At 42.1% G+C, this 20,103-nt stretch overlaps 1 protein-coding gene across 1 annotated transcript; it reads right to left on the bottom strand.

Annotated features, from left to right (window-relative positions):
• Window positions 1-1,512: 1,512 nt before the first annotated feature.
• On the bottom strand, window positions 1,513-17,965 carry LOC128404450 (arylacetamide deacetylase-like 4). The gene is made up of 4 exons (XM_053370115.1): window positions 17,317-17,965; window positions 14,854-15,070; window positions 4,875-4,938; window positions 1,513-2,689 (listed from the first exon to the last, which is right to left on the bottom strand). The coding sequence occupies exons 1-4, from the start codon at window positions 17,491-17,493 to the stop codon at window positions 1,915-1,917; spliced, it is 1,233 nt and encodes a 410-aa protein (XP_053226090.1). The 5' UTR covers window positions 17,494-17,965; the 3' UTR covers window positions 1,513-1,914.
• Window positions 17,966-20,103: the final 2,138 nt, after the last annotated feature.

Below are 20,103 nucleotides of genomic sequence, written 5' to 3' on the forward strand. Positions count from 1 at the left end.
GTGTTTTCAAGAAGCAGCCAGTTTTTCAGCCAGCAAAAAGCCGCTGATTCATAATACAATTTTAAGTCCGGCAGGGCAAACCCCCCTCTTTCTTTTGCATCAGTTAGTATCTTAAATTTTATTCTGGGCTTTTTGCCCTGCCAGACAAATCTAGATATATCTTTTTGCCACCTCTTGAAACAATCCATTCTATCCACAATCTGCAGTGTTTGAAACAAAAATAACATTCTCGGCAAAACATTCATCTTAATAACAGCAATTCGGCCTAACAAGGAAAGTCTCAAATTTGACCATATTTCTAGGTCTTTCTTCACTTCTGTCCAACATTTCTCATAGTTATCTTTAAATAGGTTCACATTCTTAGATGTCAGATTAATCCCCAGGTATTTCACTTTCTTTGCTACCATTAAACCAATTTCACTCTGGAACTTCTCTCTTTCAGCAACTGTTAGATTTTTATCCAATACTTTCGTTTTCTGTTTGTTCAGCTTAAAACCTGCTACTTGACCAAATACTTGTATTAGCTCTAAAACTCTTTTCGTACTAGTGTCTGGCTCTTGTAAAGTTAATACTAGATCATCTGCAAACGCTCTCAGTTTATATTGTCGGACTCCAGTTTCTCACCTCTTGATCCCTCTGCAAAGCTTTTTCCCCACCCTCCCCTCTCCCCCACTGAAGTTTTCTAAATCCGGCCCACAGACGGTCTGGGAACCAGCATGTTTTTACATGAGTAGAAGGTGTCCTTTTATTTAAATTGCATCTCTGGGTTATTTGTGGGGTACAGGAATTCGTTCATTCCCCCCCCCTTCAAAATATAGTCCGGCCCACCACATGGTCTGAGGGACAGTGGACTGGCCCCCTGCGGAAAAAGTTTGCTGACCCCTGCTAAGTACCTCTGTGGTGGACAGCAAAGCCAGACCAGAGTTTGGTGATGCAGTCCCTCAGAATTCCACCAGAGGGCTGGAGCCTCTCTGAATGAGTGCTAAGCAGAGTGGGAGGAGAAAAATAAAAGGAGCAGTTTCTGAGGGAGTTTTTAGACTGGGCTTAGCAGCTGTGTGGATACAGCCTACATGGGTCTCATTCCAGTCAGGAGGGGAGAGATCTTCTAGAAAGAGAAGACTCCCAAACCAGTAGCAAAGGGTGTGGCAATCCTCAGGGTCTGTTATACTATTTACTTCAATAAGAGTATGTAAACGCAGTAAGTAACATTGGAAGATAAGGACGGATCAAGGACGGCACGCAGGAAGTCACTTACACAGAATTGTATTCATTTGTTATAATTTTTATAATTGGGTTAAAATCTGGAAAATCAATAAAAAAAGTGATGAAGAAGTTCCAACAAAAGAGGAGTGGACTTTAAAACTATTGGACTATATGGAGAAGGCGAAAATAAGAAACCCAAACGACAAAATGCTTGTGGAGGAGTGGAGATCCTTTTCAGAATATCTGAGAAAATATTATAGTCAAATGAAAACACAGGCAGGACTGGAAATATAAGCAAAGGAAGGAGAATGATAAAGGAATCTAATGTTGGATATTTGTTATAGAAATGAGTATTACATTTAGTAGACAAAGGATTTGAACAGAAACATCATGGAAGTAAGGATGAGGAGTCAAAATGTTGAGGGAATATTGTATTGAAACTGAATTGAATTTGTTAAATTGTATGAAAATTAAATTATAAAATATGTAACATAAAGAGAACAAGATGCTGCATGAAGTGAGCCAATGGCTTGATCCAGTAGGGCTTTGCTTATGTATTTATAGAGTCCATGGTGATTTTAATAAATTAAACAGAGTGGAATTTTTGATCAGAGTTTTTCTTTTTACTTCAGGATTGGCACAATGAGGAACGATATTTCCCTCCACAGAAGGGGAAGACTGCCATAGGAAGACAAAGAATGTCATTCATTTCTATAAACCTTTTAAGAACTGTATTACATTCTGCAAACATTTCTGTGTGCTCGGATATTCAATTGCCTTCAAACCAGCCATGGCCATTATTCCATGAAATCCATCTTGAACATGATACCATGTCACTGGCACACCGTGGTCCTCTAGCCGCTTCTTGTACAACAGCCCATCATCCCGGAGAAAATCATATTCACAGGTTAGAATGAAAGTCTCTGGGAGCTGGCGGATTATGTCATCCTCTGCGTGAAGGGGTGCAAACATTGCCTCAGCACCTCTTTTAACTTGTTCATAAAGTTCTTTTGAAAATGGGGCAGGTGCTACAGGAACATAGCCCCTAGCTTTAAATTCTTCCGGAATGTTATCAGCACTTATCCATTTTCGGTATTTCTCTCTCAAATCAGGAGGGACATGGGCGCCTTTCAGAATTCCATCTACATTCATTGTCTTCCCAGTGAGATATGTCAAAGCGAGTTTAATACCTCGTTTCCTGAACAAGGGAGGAACTGATTGGTTTTGCTGATAGGAGGGCAAATTGAAGTCCATTGCTTGGAGGAATGGGTAGATCAGGACCTGAGCTCGCACTCTTGGGAGGTCCTCTCTGGTCACCAGTTCTTGGCAAATGGCTGCAGCAAAAGTGCCTCCACTACTCTCCCCAACAATGGCAATGCAGCTGGGGTCCACTCCGTATTCCTCTGCATTCTTCAGAAAGTGTATTACAGCAGTTAAACAGTCCTCTACAGGGACTGGATACGGATGCTTAGGAGCTAAACGAAATCTAAAGAAAAAACAAGATATCATCAACATTTGACATCATACTTGGGGCTGAGGTACCTTCAGCACCCCCAAGGAGGCTGGTCCCCCTAAGCTGATTGGCATTTTCATTCAAATGGTTATGTGCTCCACGTCATGTGATCATTTATGCAAAATGGGACTTACCAGTGGGGGGGGGCAATATTTACTCAGGTTAGCACCCCTGCCTTCATGCAAGCAAGACAAATTCCAGTCAGGCAGATGCCACTCAAGGAGGGTGAAAAAGAGGGGCAGTGGTGCAGAGGTGGGGGTCTGCGGTGATTTCAGAGGGAAGAAGAGGAGTTTGGATTTGATATCCTGCTTTATCACTACCCCCTACCCTGCTTTTCCCAACCTGTAGAAGGACCAGACTCCAGTTTCTCATGGGACGCGGGTGGCGCTGTGGGTAAAACCTCAGTGCCTAGGACTTGCTGATCGTAAGGTTGGCGGTTCGAATCCCCGCGGCGGGGTGAGCTCCCGTCGTTCGGTCCCCGCTCCTGCCCACCTAGCAGTTCGAAAGCACCCTTAAGTGCAAGTAGATAAATAGGTACCGCTTTATAGCGGGAAGGTACCGTATTTTTCGCTCTATAACACGCACCAGACCATAAGACGCACCTAGTTTTTGGAGGAGGAAAACAAGAAAAAAAATATTCTGAATCTCAGAAGCCAGAACAACAAGAGGAATCGCTGTGCAGCGAAAGCAGCGATCCCTCTTGCTGTTCTGGCTTCTGGGATAGCTGCGCAGCCTGCATTCACTCCATAAGACGCACACACATTTCCCCTTACTTTTTAGGAGGGAAAAAGTGAGTCTTATAGAGCAAAAAATACGGTAAACGGCGTTTCCGTGTGCAGCACTGGTGCTGGCTCACCAGTGCAGCTTCATCACGCTGGCCACGTGACCCGGAAGCGTCTTCGGACGGCACCGGCTCCTGGCCTCTTAAGTGAGATGAGCGCACAACCCTAGAGACAGTCATGACTGGCCCGTACGGGCAGGGGTACCTTTACCTTTACCTTTAAGGAGTCTCAAAGCGGCTAACATTCTCCTTTCCCTTCCTCCTCCACAACAAACACTCTGTGAGGTGAGTGGGGCTGAGAGACTTCAAAGAAGTGTGACTAGCCCAAGGTCACCCAGCAGCTGCATGTGGAGGAGCGGGGATGCGAACCCGGTTCACCGGATTACGAGTCCACCGCTCTTAAACACTACACCACACTGGCTCTTCAGGGAGAACTGAAGAGGCCTGGAGTGGAGCATTGAGCCCCAGTGCCTGAGGTTTTCCATGATAATATAATGCTAGTTCACATCCCATTCTCAGTGGCCAGTGGTCAATCATTGGAGAAACTCACAATCAGAACATGAGTACTGTGGTACTCTTCCCTCCTGCAGCTTCCAGCAACTGGCATTCAGAAGGACACTGTCTCCAACTGCAAAGGCAGGCTATAGCCATCATGGCTAGTAGCCACTGGTAGTCTTATACCGTGTGCATTTGTTTAATCCTCTTTTAAAGCCACCCAAGTTGGAGGCCATCATTGCCTCCTGAGGGAACGAGTTCCACAGCTTAACTACACACTGCGTAAAGAAGTACTTTCTTTTAGGTGAATCTTCTAGCATTCAGCTTCATTGAATGGCCACATGTTCTAGAGTTAAGAGAGAGGGACAAAAACATTTATCCAGTTTTATGTAAAAGTAGTTTAATGTTCCTTATATGCCGCCTTGGAAGGAGTTTTGTCCTGAAAGGCAGGATAGAGATAATTGCAACAGATAGAACTAGCATAGATTGAGAAGCCATTTCAGCCTCTCATGGTGGATAAGGTTATCCATGAATACTAGTCACAAGGCGGATGGGCCATCTCCACTATCGCAGGCAGTAATGCTTCTGAATACCAGATGATGTACATTGCAACCGGGAGCAGTGCTCCTGTGTCTGGGTCCAGCTTGTGGGCTTTTCATTGGGATATTTGGTTGGCCACCGTGAGAACAGGATGTTGGGCCCCCTTTGGCCTGATCCAGCTTCTTATGCTTAAAGCCAGAGGGATTGGGTCCAAAGGCATAAGAATCAAAATACAAAGGTGAACACCCATTCTAAAGGTTGGCAAATTCACGATGTTGGCAAAATCAGCCGTTTTCTGGGCTCATGTGGAAGGGTTAGAAACTGAAGCGTGAAGACACTTACTCAACACACATAACCACTGAGTCGGTTCCGTGGGCAAGCGAATGGCAGATCCTTGCAGAAGTTCCTGGAAAAAAGCACACAACCTTCATCATCATCAACCTTTTATTCGACCGTCAGTCAGAAAAAAGTACATTTGTCAATACACAGTTAAAACATCCAGGAAGATTTTAGAACTTAGCCAACACTAAAATGGGCTAAACAGATAGCCCCATATCAATACAGTCAATTATAGTCTTGCGACGCTTAAAAGCTAAAAAAAGAAATTTGGCCACCAAGGAAGGTGTAGCTCTAGTGACATTATTCAGCAAGTGTAAAACCTGGTTTTCTCCGGGTAGGAAGCTAAATTGACATAGGTGTGGGTCTATAAAATTTTGTCTAAGCTCTGCATAAGAAGGGCAAGTCAAGAGAATGTGTTCGGTGGACTCAACCACCCCCATGGCACAATGACAGGTTCTCTGGGCGTATGGTACTCCCCTGTACCTTCCCCACAATATCGCAGAGTCAAGGACATTTAATCTAGCCGCTGTAAGAAGTCTGCGGTATTCAACATAGTGGATTTCTGCAAGGTAGGGGGCTGGTATGGTCCGATAAATCTGGTCCCCTAGGAACATCCCTGGTTTTACCAGGGCTATGTCCTCTTGTCTGGCAATGTCACTCAGTCTCCGGGAGATCACAGCTCTAGCTTGATTGTACGTCATAGACTCAAAGTAAAGGTGAGACAATCTGCAGGATTGAACCTCGTTAATGACCTCCCTTTCCCACGATGATTGGAAATTGTCCCTCAATATCAAGGGGGCAATACCCACTGGTTTAAAACAAAGCTTGAGCCATAGCCAGAGCTTCGTCTTCAAGGCCACATACCGTACAGCTTGCCAGCCGACCTCTAATCTCATAACCGCACCCGCTACCGAGGGGGGAATCCTAAGGATGGCTCTAAGGAATCGCGTTTGGATAGAATCCAGTTTCAAAAAATCCCTACGGGAGCCTAAAGAGATGCCCACCAAAAGAAGGGGGAGGACTTTCATTTGAAAGAGTCTCAAAGCTATCTTCACTGATTGAGCCTGATTCTTAGCATATAGAGATCTAATCTGGATGGCTGCTTTAGATGCATTAGTTGTTATATAGTCTCTATGGGCCAGAAAAGACCTATTTGACCGTATTACTTGTCCCAGATATTTAAAGCAGTTAACCTGCTCTAGGGGGATCCCGTTCATCGACCATCGATGGAGTCTCGGTCGGGCAGAGAAGACCATGATCTTGGTCTTAGCATAGTTGGGTTGGAGCTCATGCTGATCACAGTATTCATGTAGAGCTTGCAACATTCTCCTCAGTCCAATAGGGGATCTGGCAAGAAGTGCGGCGTCATCCGCATACAGAAGAACATTCAGAGATCGGCCTGCTAATTTGGGGGGGTGGTAAGCATCATTGGCCATGTGAGTCACCAGTGAGTTAATGTAAAAGCTAAACAATGCTGGGGCCAATAGACAACCCTGTCTTACCCCTCTAGTGGTGGTAACAGGGTCGGAGACTAGGCCTTTATTGTGTAGCCTGATTCTCAAAAAGGTGTTTGTATGGAGGCTGATAATCAGATGAAGGAGACGACGATCGATCTTTGTAGCAGCCAGTTTTGTCCATAGCTGCTTTCTAGAGATTCGATCAAATGCCTGCTTAAGGTCAATAAAAGCCACATGAAGAACCTTTGGGGCTTTGCCGGCATACTTTTTTTTTTTTAAAGATATTTATTAAGGTTTTCCATTTTATACAAACCAAAAAGAAAAAGAAAAAAGAGGAAAAAAATTATTAAAAAGAAAAAATATTAAAAACACATAAATCTCATATCATATTTTCCAATAACATATTTCCTTGACCTCCTCATACCTCCCCTTCTTGTATTCCAGTTCAAATTGTTCATCCAGCAAATCCTTATCTCATAGCATTACAGCTATAAACCTTATTTTCAATCCATCTTCTTAAATTATTGTAACTTATACTTTTACTTATGTACAAAAAAAACTATTTTTTCATATTCTTTTGTATCATTACAGCTGATAACCCCTTAATTTCAATCCAACATCACTCAGTGTTCCTTAATGTTACAATATTTTTGCAAATAGTCTTTGAATTTCTTCCATTCTTCTTCTGCCGATTCTTCTCCCTGGTCACGGATTCTGCCAGTCAATTCTGCCAGTCCCATAAAGTCAATCAATTTCGTCTGCCATTCTTCCAGAGTGGGTAGATCTTGCGTCTTCCAATACTTTGCAATGAGTATTCTTGCTGCTGTTGTAGCATACATAAAGAAAGTTCTATCCTTTTTTAACACCAATTGGCCGACCATGCCCAGGAGAAAGGCCTCTGGTTTCTTCACAAAGGTATATTTAAATACCTTTTTCAATTCATTATAAATCATTTCCCAGAAAGCCTTAATCCTAGGGCACGTCCACCAAAGGTGAAAAAAAGTACCTTCAGTTTCTTTGCATTTCCAACATTTATTATCGGGCAAATGGTAAATTTTTGCAAGCTTGACTGGGGTCATGTACCACCTATATATCATTTTCATAATATTTTCTCTTAAGGCATTACATGCCGTAAATTTCATACCTGTGGTCCACAACTGTTCCCAGTCAGCAAACATAATGTTATGTCCAACATCTTGTGCCCATTTAATCATAGCAGATTTAATCGTTTCATCCTGAGTATTCCATTTCAGCAGCAAGTTATACGTTCTTGATAGTATCTTAGTTTTGGGTTCTAAAAGTTCTGTTTCTAGTTTGGATTTTCCCACCTGGAAGCCAATTTTCTTGTCCAAATTATAAGCCTCCATTATCTGAAAATAATGAAGCCAGTCTCGCACCTTATCTCTTAGTTTCTCAAAACTCTGCAATTTCAATTTGTCACCTTCTTGTTCCAAAATCTCCCAATATTTTGGCCACTTGGCCTCCATATTGAGCTTTTTCTGAGCCTTCGCTTCCATTGGTGATAACCACCTTGGGGTTTTGTTTTCAAGTAAGTCTTTATATCTTGTCCAAACATTAAACAATGCTCTTCTGACAATATGATTTTTAAATGCTTTATGAGCTTTAACCTTGTCATACCACAGATATGCATGCCACCCAAAAACATTGTTAAAACCTTCTAAATCCAAAATGTCTGTGTTCTCAAGAAGTAGCCAATCTTTCAACCAGCAGAACGCTGCTGCTTCATAGTAAAGTTTAAAGTCTGGCAGGACAAATCCACCCCTTTCTTTTGCATCGGTTAATATCTTAAATTTTATTCTTGGCTTCTTGCCCTGCCAGACAAATTTAGAAATATCTTTCTGCCACTTCTTGAAACAGTCCATCTTGTCCACAATTTGCAATGTTTGAAACAAAAACAACATTCTAGGCAATACATTCATCTTTATAGCTGCAATTCGACCCATCAAGGAAAGCTTCAAATTTGTCCAAATTTCTAAATCTTTTTTCACTTCCGCCCAACATTTTTCATAATTATCTTTAAACAAGTTCCCATTTTTTGCTGTCATGTTTCATTCTGAAACTTCCCTCTTTCAATCGGTGTTAAGTTTTTCTCCAAAACCTTAGTTTTTGACTTATTCAATTTAAATCCTGCCACTTGACCAAATTCTTGAATTAGTTCTAAAACTCTTTTGGTACTAGATTCTGGCTCCTGTAACGTCAAGACTAGATCATCTGCAAATGCTCTCAATTTATACTGTTTGGCTCTGACCTGAATACCTTTAACCAACCGGTCCCTTCTAATCATATTCAGCAAGACCTCCAGGACTGAAATGAAAAGCAGTGGGGAAATTGGGCATCCCTGTCGTGTCCCTTTCTCTATCTTAAATTGTTCTGTAACCACATTATTTACAATTAGTTTAGCCTTTTGTTCAGAATATATTGCACCAATACCATTCTCAAAACCTTGGCCTACCCCCATACCCTGTAGGTTCTTTTTCATAAAACTCCAAGAAATATTGTCAAAGGCTTTCTCCGCGTCCACAAATATCAGAACTGCTTTAGTGTTTATATTCACTTCTAGTTTTTCCAAAATATCAATTACGTTCCTCAAGTTGTCAGACAAATGTCTTCCCGGGAGAAAGCCCGCTTGGTCCTTATGAATCTCTTCCATCAGTACTTTTTTCAGTCTCTTAGCCAAGATGTCAGCAAAAATTTTGTAATCCACATTTAGTAAGGATATCGGGCAGTAGTTCTTAAGTTGAGTCTTTTCAGTTTCCGTTTTCGGTATTAGTGTAATGTAGGCCTCTTTCCACGATTCTGGTGCCCTTTTCCCCTCCAAGATCTCATTGCAGACTTCCTTCAAAGGTTGTAATAGCCACTCTTTCAAAGATCTATAGTATCTGGAAGTCAGCCCATCCGGTCCTGGAGACTTGCCTAATTGCATATTTTGAATGGCACCTTGTATCTCCTGGTCTGATATTTTACAGTTCAGCATTATTTTGCTTTCTTGTGAGATTTTTTGTAATCCATTTGTTTTCAAAAAACAGTCAATGTCCATTTCATTCTGTGGCCCTTGTGCATATAGTTGTTTGAAGTACCTCTGGAAGCAGTTTCTAATCTCATTTGGGTTATGTATATCTTTTCCTTCTACTTCCAAATTTGTGATGGTATTTAATTTTTGTCTTTTTTTCAGTTGCCAAGCCAGTAATTTCCCACATTTGTTCGCTGATTCAAATGTCTTCTGTCTCAATTGTTTAATTTTCCATTCTATTTCCTGATTCATCAATTCCATATATTGTACTTGATAGAATTTTATTTCTCTCAAAATCTCCTGCGACTTTGGCTTTGCCCTCAATTTTTTCTCTCCTTCTTTTATTTTCTCCAAAATTTAATCTTTTTTCTCGTTTCGACTTCTCTTCTTTATTGCATTCTGTTGTATCAAAAACCCTCTCATCACGGCTTTACTTGCGTCCCAGATTACTCTTTTTTCAACCTTTGTTGCCATATTTATCTCAAAATAGTCTTTCAAAGTTTTTTGGGCCTTCCTGTGTACTTCTTCATCTCTAAATAAGGCGTCATTCATCCTCCATCTAAAGGTGCCGGTTGTTATTTGCTTCATCTCCATCTTTACAGCATTATGGTCAGAGCAAGTTTTAGGGCAGATTTCCACTTTTTTTATCTTTGGTGCCATTCCTCTAGTAATCCAAATTTGGTCAATTCTAGTCCATGTCATCTTAGCTTCAGAGAAGAAAGTTCCCTCTCTCTCCAGAGGGTTCTTAGTTCTCCAAATGTCAATCAAGTCCATGTTGTCAGTCATTTCAAAGAAAGTTTTTGGTAGTCTACCATCTTTAGTGACTACCTGTTTTTGTGCCTTATCCATATTTGTTGATACAACTCCATTCATGTCCCCCATCAGAATTATATTATAGTCCATATAGTCCAAAAGTACCTCATTCAACTTCTTAAAAAATTCAGCTTTCCCCTCATTTGGTGCATACACCCCTACAATCAAAAGTTTCTCTCCTTGAAATTGAATTTCAACAGCCAAATATCTTCCTTGTTAATCTTTAAAAATTAATTTCGGTGAAAGTTTCTCTTTTACATATATCACCACTCCTCTCTTTTTGACCTTGTCAGACGAAATAAATTCTTGTCCCAATCTCTTATTGATAAATATTTTCCTGTGTAGCCTCATTACATGTGTTTCCTGAAGACAAATCAAGTCCAATTGTTCTTTTCTTAATATATGAAAAACACCTTTTCTCTTTCGAGGGGAGTTAAGTCCATTACAATTCCAACTTAGAAGTTGCAAAGCCATGATGAATTATTTAATTTTCCCTCCAACTGCACCGAGTTGTTGTTCTTCTTCTGTCGGTGGTGTGTCTTTCCCTAGGCCAGGAAGTCCATATGATAGATTTGCAATCTCTGAAATTCCTAGTCCTGGTACAGTTGGCTCCTCTCCAGAATCCACTTCCTTCTGTAAATCCTCCTCGTGGTCTTTCAGAAAGTTGTCTTTATCATTTACTGTTCTTATTCTTATTTTTCTTCCTTTATACTTGAAAGATAGACCTTGGGGAAATTCCCACCTGAAAAGTATCTTGTTCCTTCTCAATAAAACAACGAGATCTCTGTAATAGGCCCTTACGTCCAGAATGTATTTAGGTATGTCCTTAAAGATCTCCACAGATGAATCTCCAATTTCCAGAGTTTTTTGATAGTGCAAATTCAAAATTTTGTCTCTTTCCTCTTTTGTTCTTAAAGTAATCAAACAGTCTGTTGCCTTATTCCTTCTTTGTCTTCTACCAAGCCTAAATGCACTCAATATCTTAAATTCATCCTTCCCCAGGTCCTGTTGCCAAAAGTCTGTAAATTCCTTTGTAAGGAAGTCTGCCAAATTATCTTTCTCACTTTCAGGTATTGCTCTGAGTCTCAAATTCCTCTCTTTTCCTTGTAATTCAATCATGGACAGTGTCAAGTCATGTTCCTCAAGTTTCTTATATACTGGTGGTATCTTTTCTTGAACAACAGTTGCAATTTCCTTAGCCTCCTCCGCTAGTTTCCTAGTCGAGGCCGACTCCTCCAATAACTTTTCTATAGACTGAGTATTTGAATTCACCTTCTTTCCCAGCTCATTAATACTTGTAGTGTTCAAGTCTATTTTTGCTGAGGCCTTGGCTACTTGTTTATTTGTCTCTGCAACCTGTTTATTAGTCTCTGCCACCTGTTTAGCTAAATTCTCCAAAGATGCATTTATTTTACCAAGTGCCTGGGCCAACAAGTCTTCAGATGTCATAGCTTTTGACTTAACTTGTAAAGCAGCTGCACCTGCTGTGCCTGCTGCACCGGATGTTGAGGCCCTTCTCTGTTGTGGAATATCTGTCTTGTATTGTCTCCCAGACCTGGTAGTCTTTTCCTGTCCATCCGCCATAACACTCTCATGCACAGCCCAAGGTCAATCCCACGCCTGGGGAAATTTGTTTTCAAAAGGAATTTTCCACAGCTTGGTTACTTATTGGCTTAGTTGTTATTGCGACAAAGTCTCCTCTAGGGGGACACACTTCCAACTTCACTTTGTAACTTCACTTTGTAACTTTATAAACAATAATCCTTATAAGTCTCTAATATCTCTTAAAAGTCACTCTTTCACTGTCCTTAAACAGTTACTTTCAACAATAATTGTATCTTTCTTTCAGAGTTAAGTCAAAAAAAAAAGTTTTACCCTTAAAGTGTTGACAGTTCATCAGCTTCCCTGTCGTGGGCAGTCCGTTTCCAGGTTTTAGAAGCAGCAGATAAACCTTTTCACCCCTTTTTTTTCTCCTTGCAGGAATAAATCTTGCTCAATTTCACCCTTCTGTCCCTGCCAACAGAGGGGGGATCACCCTTTTGGTGCTGGATTTTAAATCTTTGATAACCTCTTCCCAAGTTGTAGCTTTAAAGTCTCTTTGCTTTGATCTATTTACAAGAACGGAAAGGCAGACTTCCTGTTTGTACCTTTCCCGTTTCGGCCGAATTTGTCTTAAATTTCCTTCAAATATTTACTTGATCCTACTCACGGGTAGTTGTTTTAGTATCCAATTGTCCAGAAAGGAATCAGCGCTCTCCGGCTATGGCTTGCGGCTTCACTCCGTGAAGAGGGTAGACGGCTCTCAGCTCCGCGCCACACCCCCCCTTTCCGCTCCGGAGCCTTTAAAAAGGCTCTTTCGCAGCGGGGGGGCGCAAATGGAGCCCGCCGAGCCTCCAAGCTCACAGGCTTCACCGCCTGTGATTTCTTCGGGTCTCCGCTTCGCCGCAGCGGTCAGACCCTCTCTTCACCAAGCCGATTCCCTCCGGAGCTCGGAGGGAATCCGCCATTAATTCCGCTGGCGCTGACCGGAAGTCTTTGCCGGCATACTTTTCCGCCAGGTGATTCAAGATTAATATTTGGTCTGTGGTAGATCTTCCAGGGCGAAAACCCGCCTGTTCATCGGCAATGATATTGTCGTCCTCCATCCATTTCAATAGTTTGTTTAGCAGGTACCCCGAGTAAATCTTCCCAATGACATTTAGCAAGCTGATTGGCCTAAAGTTGCTCGGCTCTGTACGTGGGCCTTTCTTATGTATTAATACAATCAACGCAGAGCTCCAGCTTGAGGGAAATTTTGCTGTTTTGTTTATATGCGTGTAAAGTGCTGCTAAAAGTGGGATCCACCAATCTTTATTTGCTTTGATGGCATCAATGGATATAAGGTCATCACCGGGGGCCTTGCCTGCTTTAAATCGATCTATGAGAGTTTCAACTTCAGGGCATGTAACTGGGTCCCAATCGGGCAGTACTTCCGGCTCCACCGTATCTCCGCAGGCATCATGGGCTGCATACAGATCGGCGAAGTATCTTTCCCAAGTGTCCGCTGAGATGTGGGGTTCTATTCTTGCAAGCGGCCTACCCAGCTATCTGGAAATTAACTGCCAAAAAGAGGCTGGATTTCTATTCTCTGCAGCTATCAAAAGGTCACACAACCTTTAACGAGTTTCTTTTGGCAACAACTATGTTGAACTGAACCCTTTATAAATGGGGCATCACTAGTTGAAAACCATTAGGTACATTTTGTTCCCTCCTGATCAGCAGTTTCAATGGGTAAAACTCAGAATAGAACCAAAAAATCCATACTTTTAAAGCAAGGTGTGCTAGGAAGAACAAAGACTGGGATCCATTTTGGACTGGCTAGCTAAAGGCTGGCTGGGAAAGATGCCTTTGACTCCAGTGCTGCACAGCTGTGGGAACAAGCCCTGCTTGAGATGACCAAGGACTCCCTCCATGCAGAATGAACGTGTAAATATGTGAATAAGTCAGAACAGGACCAAACAAACCTCAGACCACATTTTTGGGCTTCTTTCAAATTAATTCTGACCATCTCTGCAAGACCTTTCATAGAAGTCCAGTGAAGTACGAAGCACAAATACCTTCTTTGGCATTTTTCATTTACCTTGACATTAGGAATTAATACAGAACCAGACATCTCTGCAACAGGAAGGCTCAGCCCTGTTTTCTTACCACACAATCCCATCCTGCCATGTTAAGCTGCCTACAGTTCAGAAACTTCAGCTGGTGCAGAATTCAGCAGCCAGGTTGCCCTCCGTGGTTTGAGCATATAATGCCTGCATTATATGACTGCAATGCAGTGTGGCTGCATTGGCTGCCAATTTGTTTCTGGGCCCAAGCCCAGAACTGTTGTGGCTCCCCGTTTGTGGAATGCTCTCCCCCAGGAGACTCACCTGGCGCCTTTCGTTTCATATCGTCAGGTGCCTTTGGCTAATTAACCAATAGACGGCCTTTTAAACTGTGTGTAGGCACAGGTTATTGACATTGTTTGTTGTTATTCTTTGTATTGGTATAGATTTGGGGGGAGACCACCCTAAACCTTAGAAATTAGTAAGTGGTAGGATTTTGATTATTATCGGCATAGGCAAACTCCGGCCCTCCAGATGTTTGGGACTACAATTCCCATCCTCACTGATCACTGGTCCTGTTAGCTAGGGATATGGGAATTGTAGTCCCAAACATCTGGAGGGCCGGAGTTTGCCTATACCTGATTTGGAGTATTAAGGGAAGATTGGAGACCAGCGGAAAAAACACTTTCCAAGTCAGTGCCTCAATTGGATAGAGGCCTTAACATGACAAAGGGGTTGGTGGCACATATGTGAGGAATTCTTGGGCCTGAGCAGAAAGAGGTTGTCAGACTCATGGCAACGGGGCGGGGAGTTGAGTTTTCAGGAAAAGAGTGTCTTTAGAGCAGTGTTTCCAAAGCTTGGGTCTCCAACTGTTCTTAAACTACAATTCTCATCATCCCATACTACTGGTTTGGCAGAGAGGTGGTACCCAACTTTTGTAGCAGTATTCATAAAGATAAAAATAAAAACCCAGAGGCAGCACAAACCACCCCCACCCCTCCATAGCAAACATTTCATGACCTTTACATTAAAGTATCACCCCAAATTCTCCACAAACAGCAAAGTGAACCATTTCAAAAACATTTCAAAGAACTTACGGATGCTTGCAAATAGTGCAACCCCTCCATGAAGAAAGATGATTCCTTTCCTGTTCCCAGCAGGTGGTGTCTTGGGCCAGTACAGCCTCACAGGCACCCCATCAAAAACCAGATCCCTTGTGATCATTTTTGGGTCCTTCACTTCTGGAATTAATAGGTTTAGGATCCTGAGTATGGAATATCTATGGCAGATGCCCAGTTTTTGCAGAATTCCTCCCTGTTTAAAACAAAACATTTAGCATTTTAAATCAGCATTAGATATATGTATTGCATATATGTATTGCCTATGGAACAGAAACTGTGCATGGGAGATGACTGCGCTGTTTATCCTTTCCTTCCTCTTGGGATGGAAAATTATTCTCTTTGAGCAGCCCAGAAGTGAAGCCCCTGCCCACTCCCCTTTCCTAGTACGCTTCCTGTTATTTCAAACCTTAAGATGCAACACAAATTGGGGGTATTCAGTGCTAGTACTACTCAGGATAAATCCACTGCAGTGCATAAGAACCTAAGCAGTGTAGGAGTGCAAATATCCAGAGTGTGGGGATCAGATGGGATTACTATGAGGAATTATAAAATATGCCTCAAGCCATTGTGTCAGCTGCGAAAGCATGGTGTTGATTGGGTTTAATTCAATGACAGTAATTTCTGATCAAATCCCACAACCCTCTGCATCTCTGGCCATTTCCTCTACTGTCCATTTCTCTCTGCTTGCGTACACAGCCCAGCTGCCAGTTGCTTTGCCAGGCATCACAGCTGTCAACCGTCCCTTATTTGACGGGAAACTCCCTTATCCCAGCGCGGTTTCCTGCTGCTGTCCTGGATTGATGATGTCCCGTAAATTTCCCGGGTTTCAAAGGAAGCAGCTCCTCTCCCTCCCTCCCTGCCAGCCAGGGAGGAGGGAGGCTCCAACTGTGGTGCCTGGCTGTGTTGCTCACCCAATAAGGAGTCTAAGAACGACTGGGGGGTGGAGTTTGAATCCCTTGTGCCGATCAAATCGGCCGCGTTGCCTGGGGACTCGCCTTTGCTCGGCGCTTCCCAGCAAAGAGGTGACGGTGTGGTAATATTGAGGCTTGGAAGTGAGCAATAGCCCTGACGGAGCTGGTCTGGGGAAAGAAGAAAGGTCTGCTTATGGAAAGTAACTGCAGCACTTACCAAGTAACCGTCAGCGGGACAGAATGAAAAGCAAGGAAAGGTTATGTTGGGATCCACTTCTGAATTACCTGATGTGATTTGCCAGGAAGGCCACTGGGTGGCAGCACATTACAAGATACAGAAGCAAAATGACTGAAACATGAGAAGAGGGTGCCGCGATTGTTTGCAAGGGCAAAAGCCCACCTACAAATTAGCTGAGCTCTTTACTTTGGGACCTGTGCTCCCTTATTTTGGCTGCTGATCCCTTATTTTCAAATCTGAAAGTTGACAGCTATGCCAGGCATGCATCCTGGGCTGTGAAAGATAGTGGGCAGCTTTTTTTATGTAGCTTTTTTGATATGTTCATTTTAGGATGTTAATCTTAGGGCCAGGAAACAGATCTCACATGAAGGTGATAATGATCCCTGGCCTCCTGGCCTCCTTCTTATCATGTATATTGCTTGTTTGTGACTTCCGGGGTTGCTGGATGCACCCCTTTGTAGTTCTGCTTTGTTTACCCCAGAAATTTGCATGCTTACGGTAATTAGTTTTTGTAGGTTAACTTTGTGGGGGTTAACCCCACGTGGGGTTTGTTGAAATGCTCAGAGGAAATCTGATTGGTTCTTACGAACACGGTGACAAAAGTTCTTTTGTGAATAAAACGACCTGGGCCGGAGGGTGGACAGGAATTATATTATACACAACCAGTCTTGCTGGTTCAAGCCTCTGTGTGTATTTTCATAATCAGAGTTCAAGCCTTCCTTTACTTTGGGAACGCCTCAAAGCAGAGCCTGCTGGATTAGGACAGTGGCCCATCTAGTCCAGCATCTCGCAGTTGTCAACCAGGTGCCCCAATGGGAAACCCACAAACCCGGACCCAAGCACAGGAGCCCTCTCCCCTCCTGTGTTTTCCAGCAACTGGTGTTCAGAAGCATTGCTGCCTCCATCTCTAGAGCCAGAGCTGGTTAATAAGCATCCATAGCTATTGCCTCCATGAATTTCTCTATTTCTCGTTGGAGGCTATTCAACTTGGCAGCCATCACTGCCTCTTGTGAGAGTGACTTCCATGGATTGAATCTATTATGTGTGAAGAAGTCCTTTCTTCTATCTGTCCTGAATCTTCCAACATTCAGCTTCATTGGATTGTCTACAAGTTCTAGTGTCGTGAGAGACGGAGGAAAACCTTTCTCTCTCTATTTTCTCCATAATCTTAAGCATTTCTATCACGTCGCCTCTTACTTGCCTTTTCTCAAAACTAAAATATTTCAAATGTTGCAGCCGTTTTTAGAGAGGTGTCGCTTCATCCCTGTAATCTATGTAAGATAAACTTACCAGTACAAATCCATATCTCACTAAGAGATTTAAAATTATCAATGGTGCAGGACGGCTCATTCCTCGAGGCACGTGGGTCCTGGCAAGAGCATAAGAAACTCCCCACACTAACAGCAAGAGATGAATGAAGATGGTCATATATAATATCAGCATCCACAGAGTTCCACCAAATGCCATTTCCCTTCAACTCAGAGGCACAGAGACAAGGACTTCGCCTTAGACAATGCTGGTGGCTTTTATACAAGAACAGTCTGTGTCACCTGCAAGAGGACATCCTTGGCCAACCCACTTAATCTCTCAGCTGAGAAGAAAACAAATAGTTTAGGAATGTGGTAATATGGTCAGGCTAACCACAGACTTGCTTAACAGCTTATCTTTAGAATGACTCATGGTTAGAATGCACAAAAACAGTTTGGCTGACAGTTGAAATGGACGCATGCTTCAGCAAATATAGAGCTTGCTTATGCCCAGGGGTTGTCAGTATGTGGCTTTATTGCTTGAGTCAATGTGTAAAAGCATAGGAACACAGACCAAAGAAGGAGGAAAGAAATTAGGAGGAATGGTCATCAAATTCAGAGTAATGGGAGATGTCAACAAAGGGGGGGGGTTAGTATTTTAATTGGGCGGACGTGATAGGCTGTAAACCCTGCACATACCCAGCTAATGGGGAGACAGGAGGGAACCTGCCTCGGGTATAAGGGATATAAGCTTCGGTCTTACTATTTTTGGGTGTGTCTGCTTTTGGACACCTGATCTTGCAAGTACGTTATTTTGTAATCGATAAGCTCTCTGCTGCTTCATCAATTTTTTTTCAGGGTGTGGGTGCATGTTCGTTGGTGTGAATTTCCCTAAACTCCCCTGTCAAGTGCCAATCAATGTCCCTGCAGTCGTTATCAGTGTTGTCTGTTTGCAGTATGGTAACGCTGCAGAGAGCTTGCTGGGGAGACCATGCATTAAAAAAATAAAGGACTCAAAAATAACTTAAACTAGGTTTTAATAAGAAAAACAAAAACTCCTTTTACACTAAGTACATTAACAACCAAACCAGACCCAACCACCAACCCATCCCCCAGGGTAATGGGAGAGCTAGGTGCTGCCCCTTATATACTACACCCAAATGCTGACACACCTTAATCAAATACAACTCAGCAGCACCTGCTATGCTTCACAGCTGTAAAGCTGGGTCTCGTTATCTTACTCTGGCCCTTGCTCTGGCCCCTTAAAGACATACACATCGGGTGCAACAATGATGAACCTTTATATTTAAATAAACCACTCAACATTTCCCCTGCGGTTCATCATTGTGGAACAAAAACAAAGCATATTTTGTACATGTCTTTCATGTGTAACCTTTGGAAGTGCTTTAGTAAAAATGTCCGCAATTTGATTGTCACCTGGAACATATTCAAATACAATCATTTCATCAGCAATTAGTTTCTTTACAAACTGTAAGCGTAACCTTAAGACTCTAGTGCGCTGCGTATTGGTCTCTGAACACAGGATAGCAAGTCCGCTCTGGGAATCAAGGTAAACTTTTACTGGTAGTGTTACTTGCATCTGTAGGTCTGCAAATACTTGCAGATACCATTCTACATCACGAGTGGCCTGAACGCATGCACATAATTCACTCTCTGTTGTGGAGAGACAAATAATGGTTTGTGTCTGGGACTTCCATTCAAATGGACAACCGTTATAACAAAACACCATACCAGACACACCCCTGCAATTATTTTGTTCCACTGCATGAGATGCATCGCAGAAAATTTCAAAACCTTTGTCAATACATGTTGTAAACTGCAACCTATAATGTTTGGTGTGTTTAAGGTACATTACCACTCTCTTAAGAGCAGAGAAACATTGTGTAGTAGGCTTTTCCACAAATTTTGCCAGAAAGTGAAAAGCATAAGTTATATCTGGTCTTGAGATTCTTTGAATGAAATTTAGCTTGCCTATAGCAGAACGATACAAAGTTTTGTTAGGAAATGGCTTATCTTCACCTGTAAAGGTGAAACCACACACCATAGGCGTTTCCTTCCCATTTGCATTTTCTAAACATAGCATTTCAACAAGATCATCAATTTTTGCAGTTTGATGAACCAGAAAAGATCCATTTTTGCCTTTCTCAATTTGCATGGATAAGTAATTTTTAGCTATGCCTAATTCCACCACATCAAATTTCTTCTGTAACTGTGATACTACCAGTTCATATTCCTGTTTAGTTTTTGTAGAAATTAACACGTCATCTACATACACACATATTTTTGTTACAGAGTTTGCCCTTTCCTTTATAAACACACAGTTGTCTGCCTTTCCTTGTGAAAAACCAATATCCAGCAATTCTTTTGCTAAAGTTTGGTGCCAATTCCTTCCACTTTGGTGCAGACCATAAAGGGATTTATTTAATTTGCATACCAAACCTTCAGCGGCGTCTATGCCTTCAGGAACACGCATAAAAATTTGTTCTTTTAAATCTGCAAACAAATATGCAGTTTTTATATCTAGGTGATAAACAGAATGTCCACGTTGTGATGCATCTTTTAACAAAAGCTTAACTGTTTCATATTTTACGCTTGGTGAATAACACAAATCATAATCTTCGCCTGGAATTTGTTGAAAACCCCTAGCAACTAATCTTGCTTTGTACCTTACAACTTCATTTTTGTCATTCATTTTAACTCTATAAACCCATTTTGAATCAATAAGTCTCATATCTGGGGTTTGTGGTACAAGAGACCAAGTGTTATGCTCTTTTAAAGAAGCTATCTCAGAGTTCATAGCTTTATACCA

Source organism: Podarcis raffonei, chromosome 16, assembly GCF_027172205.1.
Source record: "Podarcis raffonei isolate rPodRaf1 chromosome 16, rPodRaf1.pri, whole genome shotgun sequence".
Classification (NCBI taxonomy): Eukaryota; Metazoa; Chordata; class Lepidosauria; order Squamata; family Lacertidae; genus Podarcis; species Podarcis raffonei.

Excerpts from the sequence above, each read along its gene's own strand:
- LOC128404450 (XM_053370115.1), bottom strand. The coding sequence starts at position 17,493 with ATGGCATTTGGTGGAACTCTGTGGATGCTGATATTATATATGACCATC. Across the intron at positions 15,071-17,316 it reads TGAGATATGGATTTGTACTG|GGAGGAATTCTGCAAAAACT; the intron begins GTAAGTTTATCT and ends TGTTTTAAACAG. Across the intron at positions 4,939-14,853 it reads TGCACTATTTGCAAGCATCC|GAACTTCTGCAAGGATCTGC; the intron begins GTAAGTTCTTTG and ends GCTTTTTTCCAG.